Here is a 14357-nt window from a genome sequence, read left to right on the forward strand (position 1 = left end):
GGGAATCCAACTCAGGTACCACAGAGTTGCCAAGAAGACTTCAAAGTGTGCATTTTTGAATACAGGTCTAAAACCAGAAGCGGTGGTGAGTCACTAGGCAGGCAATGCAGAGTCTGTCCTCTGAACAAGCCCGAACAGGGAACCACTGCCCAGCCATTTGGCTTCTTCTGCCCACAGATTTAAGGGTCTCAGCAAGCCTGTCGTGCTTTGAGCACATCCATGACCTACATGAAGCCTCAGTGGGACATGATGCTCAGGAGTCACATCAGTCTTCCCCAGCAGAGCATGAAGGAAGCCCCCCCTGCTCCTCTGCCAATTCCAAGCACACTGAAAGGAAAATTCAGCATCTTGCTGGAAACCAAGAGACTCACACAGGCAATTTGCTTTCCGCATTGCACTCAGGTATCTGCTGGCTGGTTGGCCCAAAGTAGCTTTAGAATAGCATGAAAGCACACAGCCTGCACTCCCAGCTCAGGCAGACCCCAAGAGCACACAGGGAAACCTCTTGCTCTGGATTCCAACACTGTTAAAGATGCCTAAACTATGCTGTACAACTAGGAACAGGAAACAAAACGCTGGCGATACTGAGCCCCTAGCAGAAATTATCAAGCATGAAAAACAAATTGCTGAATAACAGCTCAGGAGGTGGGGGGAAAGCACTGAGAAATTCTAGCACACTCTCTCATGTGCATCTGTGTGGTCTGTGATCATCCATTTGCTCACTGTGAGGACACAAAAGCCTACAGTCAGCATTAAAAGGATTCAGATGGAGCAAAGCCCTTTCAGCCGTGCCAAAAACAGTAGAGAAGTGAACACAGACAAGAACAAACAGCGTCCTGCAGCCACAAACATTCTCCTCGAATCCTTTCTGCTTTGCTGGGAAGAAAGGATTTCTCTCCTCACAGAAAGCACACTCACTCCCTGGGCACTGACTGCCTAGAAGTGCGAACAAAGCAAACCACATCATCAGCTTCTTACCTTTATCAGTTTCATTCTTCATTTTCTTGCCACCGCTCTTCTGGATCCCTTCATTCATGTTTTGTTTTGCTACTTCCACCACTTCTCTCTTTTCCAAAGCACCAGAATCAGAGTTATCCATCAAAGGAATGTAGGTAGTGGGCTGAATAAGAGGCTCATCCACCAAAACTGCAAGCAGAAATCCACAGAACAGCTTAAAGCTTTTTAATAATTAACTTCAACATATGGAAAAGAAGCATAACACCTCAGTGAGTTGGATTACCACATATTTAACCTCAGTAGTTAGTCAGTTATGTGCTATTATCCATCACAGCTTAACTCATTAAACCTCTTTAGGTAAGTTCATTAAATAAAGGTCTCTAATTTACAGTTATTAAATAACTCCAATTAAACTCACATTTTCAAAGATGTTTTTACAGCATGATAAGAAGTAGCAGAGAAGAACCTCAACATTTTGACTTTCACTTCACTTTCTCATTAGAGCTGCACACAGCATCCAGACTGGTTTGCCTGGGGCAGCACCCTGAAACATGAGCACGATGATGTCTTTTGCTCCTGCTCTGCTAAATGCTAGTACCTTACTGCCAACACTTGCACCCACATTACATCACCAGTGACCTCAACCATTTAGGAAGAACGTGTGTTAGGGGCAGCAATCAGGCTTATTTCCCACGCAGACTCAGCTGTACCTAATGAGGATATCTCATCTGTCAGAGCAGGCTCCAGGCACCATTAGCATTCAGACACCCTGAAGTACTGACTGACCTCAGTCCCCACGCACACAGCACTGTATGAATGCAGTGAGAAAACCCCTGCCCAAAGAGCTGCTCAGTCTGCTCTGCTGAGACAAAGAGTAGAGAAGGGGAGAGGAAAAGCAACAGATGAGGAATGATGGATGCAGCCAGCAACAGAGCTGGACTTGGGGTTTGCCCAGGGCATGCTTCCTGCAGCACACAAGACATTCTGCACAGAGCCACACTGTGGTGAGGAGGTTCACAGATCCCCTCAGCCCAGACGAAGGGCTGATGGAGATCAGAGGCCATGCAGTGGGCTGGGGAGAGGAGGAAATAGATGGGATACAAGTTTTCAGACATCAGCACAACACCAACGTGCCTTCCTGACAGCCAGAGAGATAGTTAGAAAATGCTTCCACATTCCATATGCCTTATTTTCCTCCTTAAAAAGCAGCCAAACCTTCAGTGTAACCTGTAAGTATCTCCCCTCTTAAGCAGCAAGCAAACACCTGCACACACACAACAAGCACAGGAGTGAGGAGAGGCCCCCTCCAACAGAAATATCCACCTCCCAATCCTGTTAGCATCCTCAACTTTTTCAGGTTTCTCCTTATTACCTTCCCCTCCATGTTTCAACCCCTTCCTTTTAAGAAGCCCACCTAATAGCTGCAAGACACTCAGTGCTGTCAGTCTGACTGGAGTCAACATCCACAAAGGACGTGGCCTGGTGGGTGTGCTGGAGATAAGCCGATGGTTGGACTGATGATCTTAGTGGACCTTAGTGTTAGACCTTAACAATTCTATGATCCACACCCTGATAACCTGACCAAAACACAGGAAGCACAGTGAGTGCTGCTGCTCACACCAGGAGCTGCTCACCAGCCGCCAGCTTCTTCAGAGCTGTCCCAGTGAAGAACAGTTTTGAGAAGCTAACAAGGTGGCCTCAGAGAACTTCATGGTCACGCTCTTCCCAAATGCCACAGACACAACAGCACTCATTGTAAAAGGCTGGAATACAGAGGCAGACTGAGCCAAGAGGAGACGAGAAACAGCATCTTGGCAGAGAGCGAAAGATGACGAACAGTAAAGGCCTTGACAGCAGTGATGAGCAGTTTATGTTGGAGCAACAGCTAGCTAACAAAAGGACAGTAAGAGAGGAACGTGGTCAATGCAACTGAGTAAAATAACTGCTGTCTTGTTTGGGGCAGATGACTGCAGCCATGCAGACGTGCCTTGCTCAGAGCAGCTTACAGCCTGTTCAGCTTACTCCCTGCATCAGTATATTACTCCTCAATTCTAGCGTGGATGTTTGGATCTAAAACCTCAAAAAAAATCAGTGTTATCTCATATTCAATGGTACCAGAGGTTCATAAAACAAAGAACTGTATATCAAGATCTTTCCTACCCGGAATTCCTACTTTTTCTAATTAAAAAAAAAAATATTCTTCTACAGTTTCTTGCCCAAAAGTACAGACAAAAAAAGGTTTAATAGTCAGATGTGCCTGAACTGATAAGAAACCCTCAGTATTCTCACCATTATCAACTTTCTGCTTCTTTGCAGAGACTTTCTTCTTTCCTGATACATTTTCTTGTTTTATCTCCTGGTGGAGCAGCACAGGCTCTTGCTTTTTGGCAGGAGATGCAACAGAATCAGTCTTAGTATCTTGATCATCTGTAACAGACAAGTGAGACAACGTGCTCTTCCTTACACTCTTCATTATTACTTTTAAATGAGTGGATCTAAATCACTCCCAGAATAAAAGAAACTCACGTATTTTAAGTGAGAACGCAAAGTTACACACAGATACCTGTTAACACACCCCCAAGCACATACACTTCCCATACCAGATAAGACCCCAGAGCAAAAGAAAGGTTTTAGCAGAGTCAAGGGCCATAGCACTGAGTGGTCTGACAGACAGGAATTTTACCTGCAGAACACAGGTAATGAAAAGTAGTGATTTAACAAATGCAGGTTATGCTGCAACAGAGCACACATGTGTTACCTGGGTTAGTTTCTTATCTGCAAGAAGTATTCCCTCCCCCCATTCCATGAACACACTCGTGCACGTTACACGCACACACTCCAACAGCTACCAGGACTGTGAGAAGCAGAAAATAAGTGTTTCATGTTAGGGAACTGTTCTTTTTTTAAGAGTTATTTCAACAGAGAGGGTTGGGTTTTTTGTTGTTTTGTTGTTGTTGTTGGATCTGGGTTTTTTTGTTTTGTTTTTCATCTCTTTTGGACAGCAGGTGCTGTAGGGTACACCCAGCAGAGCCGACACAGCACAGGGCTATGGTGTTAGATCCCATCACCGGGGGGGAAAGTTGTGGCAGCCCTCAGAGCAGTGGTTGCAGACCACATTTGAACCACGCCACAGAGATTTTTGGAAAGCTCCCAAAAACAAGAGTTTTTTTTTTTTTTGCTGATAGTGGGTGGGTCTTGTTCAGAAAAAAAGAAAAAAAGAAATCACCACATCAAGCAGCAATGTCACTTTTTTTTCTTCACTCCCTGTAGCATATTACCAGTTACAGTGTCTGCAAATACTTTGTTTCTCACTTATTTCTGAGCACTCTCATTTTTCTAATCTTCCATTTATGGACACCTACACAGAGACATGCTGATTTCTGCTGAGCATACCATCAAAATGGTCACAAACAGCTCAGACTACAACTCTCCACCTGTTCTAAGTTGGATGCTTCCACTGCTCAGTTGCAATGGCTAGTCTGGGGGGGAGTTAAACATCCATTCCATTTGGTTAGGAGGGTGTAAGAAGTGGGAAGCAGCCTGCATCCCAGGCTGGATGTGGCTCTGGGCAGCCTGGTCTGGTGGTTGGCAACCTGCTCACGGCAGGCGGGTTGAAACTAGATGATCACTGTGGTCCTTTTCAAGCCAGGTCATCCTGTGATTCTATGATTTTAAGTGCTTCTTTCCACAAATCAACCACCAAAGATCTTTTTGCACATTAAGCCTGCACTTAAACAGTGATTTATTTTGCACACTCTAGTATGGGGTTGCCCTAGAGGTCCTGACTTATCAGAGCAAATGCTCTTAGGACTCCACTTTTTTTCCATAGCTTGACATCAGAATGCACAGAGCAAACACTTAATGACTTTTGAGTTAATTAGAATTTCAACAGCTTGAGAGCAAAGTAGTCAAGCCACAGAGGAAAGGAGAGATGCATGCTACACTGTTTCCCTCAACAGCCTGTAGTGGAAGAAAGCAGGGATGGGAGAAGGAAACCCGGAGCATTGCTGCCAGATGAAAAACAGGGGGAAAAAAAGCAATAGCTCATCAAAAGGAAAAAGTTAGAAGTGAGCTTCGCCCCACAGAGATCAGGCAGAACAGTTCTGAGAGAGACACTCTGTGGCCTTGCAAGAAGCAGAGCACAGTTGTGGCGTTCTGTGCAAGAAGCGTATGCAACGTAAGGTACACATGCCATTTTTCTGCTTCTTCTGCCCAGGCTTCTTCTTAGATGCTGCTGATTCGGATGGTGGAGTGGGCTGTTTTGTAACAGGGACTGGTTCTACTTTCTTGCCTGAAGACTTGGATCCTTCCGACTCCTTAGTTACGTGATCATCTTGAGCTGCCTTCTGCTTCTTCTCCTTCTTCTTCCGTTCTCTGATGCCAGCAGATGCCTCAGTCGCACTCAGGGGAACAGGACCAACGTGCTCTTCATCTGTACCCAGGGCATCAGAGAGCTTGAAGTCCCGAGGCGTGCTTTCAGAGTCAGATTCGTGGATGTTCCCATTCTGAGCTTCTTTCTTCTTGTTCTTCTTCTTCTCTGTTTTCTTTTTATCGCTCTTGGTAGGTGGAAACTTTAGGTCCCTTTTCTGCTTCGCAAGGACTTCATCATATAATGTTTCTTTCATGAACAGCCAGAAGAAGAGAAAGATGACTGTAATAACCACAGAAGGAATGAGGATGATGAAGTAGGTAGACTCGTAAAACTCCATTGTGCTTTTCCTTAGCTATATTTAAAAAAAAAAATCTGCAAGGCAAAATGAAACAAGAATTAGTTTTTGACAATGTATTCCTCAAGACTTTTTTCCCCCCCCCCGCCAATTACAACAACAAATGACACTTTGATATTGTTTCAGAAAAATCTGAAAAGCAGCTTTTGATGACGTTGTCCAACTGTATCAATGATGAATAACTTCTCTAATCATTTAGCACTTCCTTTAAAGCTGTTAGCCTGTATAGGAAGGCACTGCAGGTTGTAAGGCTGGTGATCTCAAAGTAGAGCAGTTCTCACATTTACCCATCTTCCTTACCTCCCTTCCCAAATGCACTTTATTACATTAAAGCTTTTGATATCAGAAACACAGGAGATCACAGTTTCAGAGGCTGTGAAACAAGGACTCACAGATGCTGAGCAACACTGATTCTTTTTAAATAAATTTTTCTTCACCTAAGTCAAGCATCCTGAATTAAGGTTGTCATGGTAAGTGGGAGCTAAGTTCCAATTTTTGCTCTCAGATTTATGAAAGTTTCAGCAGTGGAATGAGGAGAAGGGAGACAGATGTAATCTGTAGTCAAACATGATCAGGTTTCTTTTTTTTCCCCCATAACTGCTTTTCAAAGTCTAAAAACCAGCTTTAAGCCCACAAAAAATTCCACACGTCCGTAGGAAAGCAGGAAGACCTGTTACTTATTTTGCACATGTAACAGCATACAACCTCCATGGTATGAGCAGACATAGGAGATTGTTTAGCTTGGAGAAGAGAAGGCTCCAGGAGACCTCACAATGGCATTCCAACACTTCTTCACGTAGAGGGTGCTGAGGCACTGGCACAGGTTGCCCAAGGAGGCTGTGGATGCCCCATCCCTGCAGGCATTCAAGGCCAGGCTGGATGTGGCTCTGGGCAGCCTGGGCTGCTGGTTGGCGACCTGCACACAGCAGGGGGTTGGAACTGGATGAGCACTGTGCTCCTTTGCAATCCAGGCTGTTCTAGGATTCTAAAAACCCACTGGGGTCTGAAGGAATCTAACCCAAGTTGCGTGCCCCACAACCAACCTCTGTCACCCAACTGCAGCATTCCCTACCACTGCCAATACATGCAGAGGTCCCCAGCAAAAGCCCCTTTTAGAGCTATAAAGATGGGGAAGGGTCTGGAGGGGAAGAAGTATGAGGAGCACCTGGGGTTCCCAGGTTTGCTGGTCCAGTGCAGAGGTTGAGGGGAGGCCTCATGGCAGCCTACAGCTCCTCATAGGGAGCAGATGGGCCACACTGATCCCTGCTCTCTAGTGACAGCAATTGTTTTTGAACAGAGTTGCTGTGATAATATATTTGTACAGTGCATTGAACAGCACAGAAAGCAAGGAGTGGGAACTCTAATTTAGCTATTAAGTTATCAAAATAAACAGCTCACACTTCAATACTCTAATTGTTCACCAGTTGTTTTAACGCTAAGTCTCCTCCCAGTTTGTGTATTTTGCTTCCTGAGTGTGCACAGCTTGATGAAAAGGTTTGCATCTGGAACTGCAGCCAGGACAGAGTTTCACAAGGGCTGCACAAGTGGGAGAAAGAGATCAGATGCATGAAACTAAGAGGGAGCTTTTGGAACGGTTAGCTGCACTTGATAGAACAAGCTTTCCGCATTAAGTGCTACAACAATAGTTATCACTTAAAGGAAACAGATCTTGAAAAATCTGCCTCCACCAAAGTCAATATTGAATGTGCATGGGAGAAACTAATCCCTGAAATAAATATGTGATTAAGCACATTTTTCACAAGTGTAATTAAGTTGATCATTACCGTACATTACTGCCACAATTTCAGTACCTAACCACAAAGAGCCCAGAACATGCCACCTCTGTCTCATCAATACACAAGCACACGGCTGGCCATGGTGATAGTGGTCAGCAAGGCAGGACCAAGGATGAGAGAACCACAGAATCACAGAATCACCCGGGTTGGAAGGGACCCCAAGGATCATGTAGTTCCAACCCCCCTGCCTAGCAGGGCCACCAAACATACACATTCAGATCAGGTTGCCCAGGACCCCGTCCAACCTGGCCTTAAACACGTCCAAGGACGGGGCATCCACAACCTCCCTGGGCAGCCCGTTCCAGGGCCTAACCACTCTCCTAGTAAAGAACTTCCCCCTAACATCCAACCTAAATCTTCCCTCCTTCAACTTGGATCCATTTCCCCTAGTCCTGCTGTTATCAGCCCTTTTGAAGAGTTTACTCCCCTCCTGGGTGTAGGTTCCCTTCAGGTATTGATAGGCTGCAACGAGGTCACCCCACAGCCTTCTATTCTCCAGGCTGAGAAGATCCATGGATTAGGAGGGAAGGGACCTTAAAGCTCGTGCAGCCCCAAGCCCTGCCATGGGCAGGGACACCTCTCACCAGCTCAGACTGCTCAAGGCCCCATCCATGGCCTTGGGCATCTCCAGGGATGGGCAACCACAGATCACAGGGCAGCAGTGCCACAGCCTCACCGCCTCTGAGGGAAATAGGGTAAGTAGGTGATGGTCGTCATTTTGAGACCAGAGAAGCCAGAAGCTTAATTCAGGCTCAGCTGCAACACACTGGCATGCTAAAGCCCAGACACTTGGCTAACTCAGGTCCCCAGCTGCACCAACCCCAAAAGATGCCACAGCACGCTATTAAGGAAACGAAGGTAAGTCTGATGGTCTACATGCTTTATCCAGTCACTAACAATGCTTTGGAAATTGTAATTAAAGCACGTTTGTTCCCAGAAAAGTGATGTTTTATTTGCCAAACAGGTGTGTATGCAGCTGGGAAAGCCCCAAATCTTCCTGATTAGCTAAACAGTCACACTAACACCTCTTCTGTATTTTTTCTGAGCCCAAAGTGAGCACCAAGTACAAGCTAAAGATGTGACCTCCTGGAACAAACACCCAATTCCCCTTCCCAGCCTGGAGTAAGCAAGGCAATTGCACACTATCCCTGGAGGTGCCCAAAGCCAGGGGGATGGGACCCTGGGCAGCCTGATCCAGTGGGAGTTACCCAGCTCATGGCAGGGGGTGGGACTAGGTGGGCTTTAAGGTCCTTTCCAACCCAACCTCTGAAGCATCACCTCCTGGAGCACACCAATACTGGCTCATAGGCAGGCTGCCAAAGCCACATCCTTTACCACCTGCTCCTCGCCAAGAGGTCTTTGCAAGGTGACACTCACTATGGATAAATGGGCAGGGGTTTGCCTTGCAAAGCTGCCAGCTGTCCTCCAACAATCTCCATTCCCGCTTACACTTCCATATTTCTCAACAAGCCACCTAGGAAGAAGCAGAAGGAATCAGTAGGGGAAAAAAATGCTATATTGTAATAAGAGAAACAGGACAGAAGTTCTTCCTGTTAAACCTGAAAAAAGTGAATGCTGCACAACCTCAAAACCTCCACACATAAGCTCCAAAGACGTCAAGACACAGGTTCCACACACACCCTCAGTGGAGGTGAGAAGTGGCACAGAAACCTCGAGTTGCTTTAAATCTTAATGTTATTCACTCATTAAACACTCATCTGTGTTTTAAACCAAACCTGGAAGAGCATAGGGCACAAATGATGGAGCAGGTCAGCCTGTGCCCACGCAGCACTCATTCTGGGATAGGGGAACAAACAGCATCTGTCCCAGACTGCACACAGACTCCATTACTGCTCCCATCCAGCATTTCACAAAAGATTGCACTTTTGTTCCCCTGAACAGAGCCCACACTGCAGAAACTACTCCTGAGCTCCAGCAGTGTTTGCTTGCACCTGACTTCCTCTGCTAGTTAACTCTGGCATGGATTTCATAACACACCCTCTGCTTTCTGCATTTAACTCTCAGGTTTCACTCGGCACCGACACCGCATTTCACGGGGATATTCATTCAGTTTAGGTCCAGGGGATTAACTTACTTGGGAAGACAGAAATAAATTATGTTCCATCTGGCTAATGAGTCACCCGTAGCTTAGCCCCAGCACGTTACGAGCACTGCTCCTACCAACGCCTGGGTCTCGAGATGCATGTCATCTCCAGAGATTTGTGCTTCTAAAAAGATAACTTTAAACACAGGGGGAAAATATAGAACCATCTCATAGAATAGCCTGGGCTGCAAAGGAGCACAGTGCTCATCCAGCTCCAACCCCCTGCTGTGTGCAGGTCGCCAACCAGCAGCCCAGGCTGCCCAGAGCCACATCCAGCCTGGCCTTGAATGCCTGCAGGGATGGGGCATCCACAGCCTCCTTGGGCAACCTGTGCCAGTGCCTCACCACTCTCTGGGTGGAAAACTTCCTCCTAATATCCAACCTCACCTCTCATCCCAGCTTGAATGCTAAGCTATTTAAGATACACACACATCTTAGCTAAGGCAGCAGTTCCTTTAACTGGGGTTTCTCCCCAGGCGTTTTCTCAGCAGCAGCTCTGTGAGACCTGTAGCAGAGATTTAAGACGTGATACACAGAGGACACCCAGCCCAACACAGAAAGTAGCTTTCCTATGCTCATCACCCAGCATACAACACTGAAGTCAGTCATCTGCCTGGCAAGAGGACAGAGTAAAACTCCTCACATTCAACAGTCACCAGGAGCACAGCAAGAAGTCTGAGGAGCAGCTGCATTGTGGAAATTCCTCAGAGATAACGCTCTAACACTGTTCCCCTTTAATCCATGCACGGTTAGCAGCACACTTCATATTAGCCAGCTGCAAAGAGGATTATCCCAAAAACAGCTTCATTCCCAAACTCATCCTCACACAGAGTTCTGCAAGTAACACAGGCACTGGAAGAAGGAACTTCAGCCTGATTTGACACATGGAACAAAATGCAACAAGGTTCAGCTCCTCATCCATACAGCAGGGGCAAACAACTCAGGTAATATCTGAGCATCATCTACCCCAAGGCTCAAGACCACGGGAGAAGTGCTGCCTGAAACCCCAGAAATGATTCATTTCATGTCAGCATTGCTACTGAATTGCAGAGTTAGAACATAAGGGTTTCTCTTGGCAGGGGTGGGTGTTTTTATTTATTTACAGCAGTCCTACAACATCACAGAAAAAAACAACCTGTTCTTTGTGCACCAAAAGACACGACACTGAAACCAGGAGAGCTCCTGAAACGTGACACTACAGCAGGCAGCAGTGAAAGCCAGGCCATCACAGCAGGCAGGGATTTCAGTCCATCAAACTTGCTCCAAGCTCTTTAACACCTGACTAATTTCAGCAGGTAATGAGCCTTTGCAATGCCATGTCCTCCACCTCCCTATTCCAGGGTTACACGCTCCCAAAACCACTCTGCTCTGCAGAGGAGCAGACTGAGGAATGGAGCACAGGAACAGAAGGAGGAAAAGACCAAACCCGAATGCCATTTTAAAGGCAGCAGACTAAGATGTTACACATATATCTCACCTACCAGCTGTGTGAAAGGCACAGCTCCCAGTAAGCTCACACCACCTTCTTTCAGGTTGCCTTTTAAGCTGCACAGTTGAAAGCAGTGCAAAAAAGAAAAAATAAATCAGCCATAACCCAGAAAACTCAGAGATCTAAACTGACCTGCAGCTTTGATCCAGATGGCAAAGTCCAAGCACTTTTTTCATATTAAACCCTGCATCCAAGAGCTACACTTGACAGTCTGTTGGCAGAAGTCCTCTCAAAACCCAGAGCTGGTGCAGAGCACAACAAGCAGCAGTGCAAATTCGGAGGGTTTCATTTAAATACAGCCCTGACAGCTTGACTTACACAGCCAGAGGAAAGCTTTAGTCACCAGTATTTACACACCAAGCCATTCGAGTATTAAAGTAACTCCTACCTGGGAAGGAGATCTATTGAAGTGCAGCTCAACAGGGCTCAAAACCCCCTCCCAACTGTTAACAACAAGAGGAGAAGACTTGTCAATAAATCTTTCCCTTCTTCGCTTGATTACACTGATACAATTAAGCCATTTGCAGAGCACGATCTCAGTGCTTCAAATACCCTCTAGGTAAATATTTTCCATTCCAAACGTGCCGCTGTTTGTACCATCTGTTGGGCTCTGCCTGCTCTCAGCTGCTCGATGTTAGTTAACAGAAACACACGATTTATTAAATTCCAGGAAAGAGTAACTTCAACCAAAGCCTTTTTATTCTCTTCCCACCCTTTTTAAATACAGCTTTAGAATCAACACCTTGGGGAAAAAAAAAATGCAGTGGCAGCCCTGCAGCTGATGAGATACATCCCAGCTTGGAACTAACTTCAGCAAAAGCAGAGCGAGCAACCTTATGTTGACACGGAGACAGAAACACACACTCTGTGGGGCTGGCAATCCTCCTGTCCCAGCACCCCAATCCCACCCAGACCCTTTGGTGAAGCTTTCTGGGGTTGCTGGCATCAGTACATAGACACCATTATCACTCAGGGCTGAAAAAAAATCTTAAGAAAGAGAAGTTTTCTTGCAACTTTTACAAAGGGATGATTTGGGATAAAAATCAGCAGCTGATAGGGGTACCATCAGGACTGAAGGAACACGTTCTCAGCCCCACCAGGCTGCACGTTCTCCCTTGAAATTCCATCTCCTAACACACAACATTAATGTCAGTTTGAGGTTTTGCTGTGTCCCACGCTGGGCAGCAATACAGCCAAGGTCACTACCACAGAAGCTCCAAAGAGCCAAAATATCCCCAGCTGTATCTCTCTCGTTTGCTGTCACTTGCATTGCCACAGATTGTGCAGTCTAACTGCACAGCCAGTGACACTAACAGCAATGATAAGAGGAGCAGCTCTGCTGCCACTGACCTGCCAGCAAGCACACTGAGCCAGCTGCACCTCTCAGCTGCACAGAATGGCTTAGGTAGGAAAGGACCTTACAGCCCCCCAGCCCCATCTCCTGCCATCAGCTGGTTGTCCCCCACCAACTCATGCTGCCCAGGGCTCCAGTCTTGAGCACCTCCAAAGATGCACCCACAGCTTTCTGGGCAGCCTGTTCCAGCACAGTAAATCCAACATCGAGTTAAGCCTTAGCTTTAGCTCTACAAGCAACACAAACCTGGGTTTACATTCTCTCTCATGCCATATTACCTTCTCTTTCCCGGCCATATCAGAGCCGGATTATCTATTGAAAATAAGAGACTGAGCTACCAGATTAATGGCCAAAGCAAAGTTTACTTTACCAGCCTGAAGAGCAAATCCTCAGCATCACGGGGCCTCTAGCAAGATGAGCCAGGCACAGATTTAAGGCAGGATTCTCGGGTCAGCACCTGAAATCTGTGTGCCCTGCATCTGGATGAGAAGGAGAAGCAAGCCCTGCCCATTCTGCTATTTTGATCAGCTGTTAGAGAACTTAGCAGAGGTTTGTACGAGCCAAGCTGATGCAACAGTCCAGAACAGCTCAGGTTTACTACACACAAAAGCCATTTACACAAATTTTAAGCCATTATGCACCTCAACAAAGGCCTTCTGACATCTGCCCAGTCTGTTGTATAAATACCCATCAGCTCACTCACCTCCATTGCTCACAGCCCTGCAGCTGCAGGTTGGTGAACCTGGCCTCTCATTGCATCCTCCTCATCCCCTCCTCCATCTGCTGACACAATGCAAACATCATCATCCCTCGCTTCTGCCAAAACCAGGCAGCTCTCAGCTGGGAGGCTATCAGGCAATCTAACACCCATGCATTTTAATCCTCTTCTGACACAGCACTAAGTTGTACCAGCAAGAGTGTATTTCATCTGAGCCACCCACACCTACCTAGCTGGGCTCTGGGAGCTCTACTTGGATCAAACAAGCTCTGCAGCACTTGTAGCCATGATGCTGCTCACTCTGGTCACAAATAAGGCTCAAATTCCAAGCTAAAAAAAACAAACACAAACCCTAAGATCCTCTCTTGAGCAATTTGAGGCTGCTACGTTCATTTTACTTCCACGTCCAATTCAGCCTCTGCAAGCACAGGGGAAAAGGGGAAAGCAGGTACAAGCAGCAGCTCTATGGTACCCAAATTCCACTTGTGCTCTCACAGCAACTTGCAGAGAAAAAAAACTTGAGAGAAAGCTCTTCCCTTTTCCAGCACATACAGTAAGTTTACCCAAATATACATTCTTGCATTATATACCCTGCTTATATTTAGAAAAAATCAATGTAAAATAAGGAGACAGAAACAAAAGTGGAAAAGGTCTTCAGCTTTTTTTTTCTTTTAAAATGTCTCTGCAGATTGCTGTGAAAATATGAATGGAATCCAAGAACTGGGAGGCTCACTTAGAAAAGTGAAGAAAAAACAACAAGTTTTTATATAGGAGAGTGCAACTAGTGAAGGAGAAGCCCCAGGTGTGTTACCTGCTCACTGCAGAAGCAGTGAACAAATCAAGGGCCCTGCACAGCCCCACAGCCTCAGGCACCTCCAGGGATGGGGCACCCACAGCTCTGGGCAGCAGTGCCAGGGCCTCACTGTCCCCTGGTTGAAGAGTTTCCTCTTCACACCTACCTTCAAGCTCCCCTCTTAATTTAAAGCCACAACACCTCATCCTAGCACTATCAGACCATACTGAAGGTCACTCTTCTGTATATAAGCTGCTTTTAGGTACTGGAAGGCTGCAACGAGGTCACTACACAGCCTTCTCTTCTCCAGGCTGAATACCCCCAGCTCCCTCAGCCTGTCTTTGTAGGAGAGGTGCTGCAGCCATCTGAGCATCTTCCTGCCCTTCGCTGGACCTGCTCCAACAGCTCCACATCCCTGC

General features: G+C 46.4%; 1 protein-coding gene across 7 annotated transcripts in view; it reads right to left on the reverse strand.

Annotated features, from left to right (window-relative positions):
- The window catches only part of KTN1 (kinectin 1), a 70788-nt gene that overhangs the window by 44946 nt on the left and 11485 nt on the right, over positions 1-14357 (reverse strand). For 5 of the 7 annotated variants that reach the window (XM_042895294.1, XM_042895278.1, XM_042895270.1 and 2 more), the window contains exons 2-4: positions 5150-5701; positions 3247-3384; positions 979-1146 (exon numbers count right to left, since the gene is read on the reverse strand). In XM_042895294.1, the coding sequence (XP_042751228.1) occupies positions 979-1146; positions 3247-3384; positions 5150-5666 (823 nt within the window). In that variant the 5' untranslated portion in view covers positions 5667-5701. Of the gene's footprint in view, positions 1-978; positions 1147-3246; positions 3385-5149; positions 5702-8857; positions 8910-14357 lie in introns of those variants that run through there. The other 2 variants (XM_042895258.1, XM_042895286.1) reach the window with 2 other exon arrangements.

The sequence above is a fragment of the Lagopus leucura genome, unplaced genomic scaffold (assembly GCF_019238085.1).
Source record: "Lagopus leucura isolate 7727_CA_CO unplaced genomic scaffold, USGS_WTPT01 Super-Scaffold_1, whole genome shotgun sequence".
Lineage (NCBI taxonomy): Eukaryota > Metazoa > Chordata > Aves > Galliformes > Phasianidae > Lagopus > Lagopus leucura.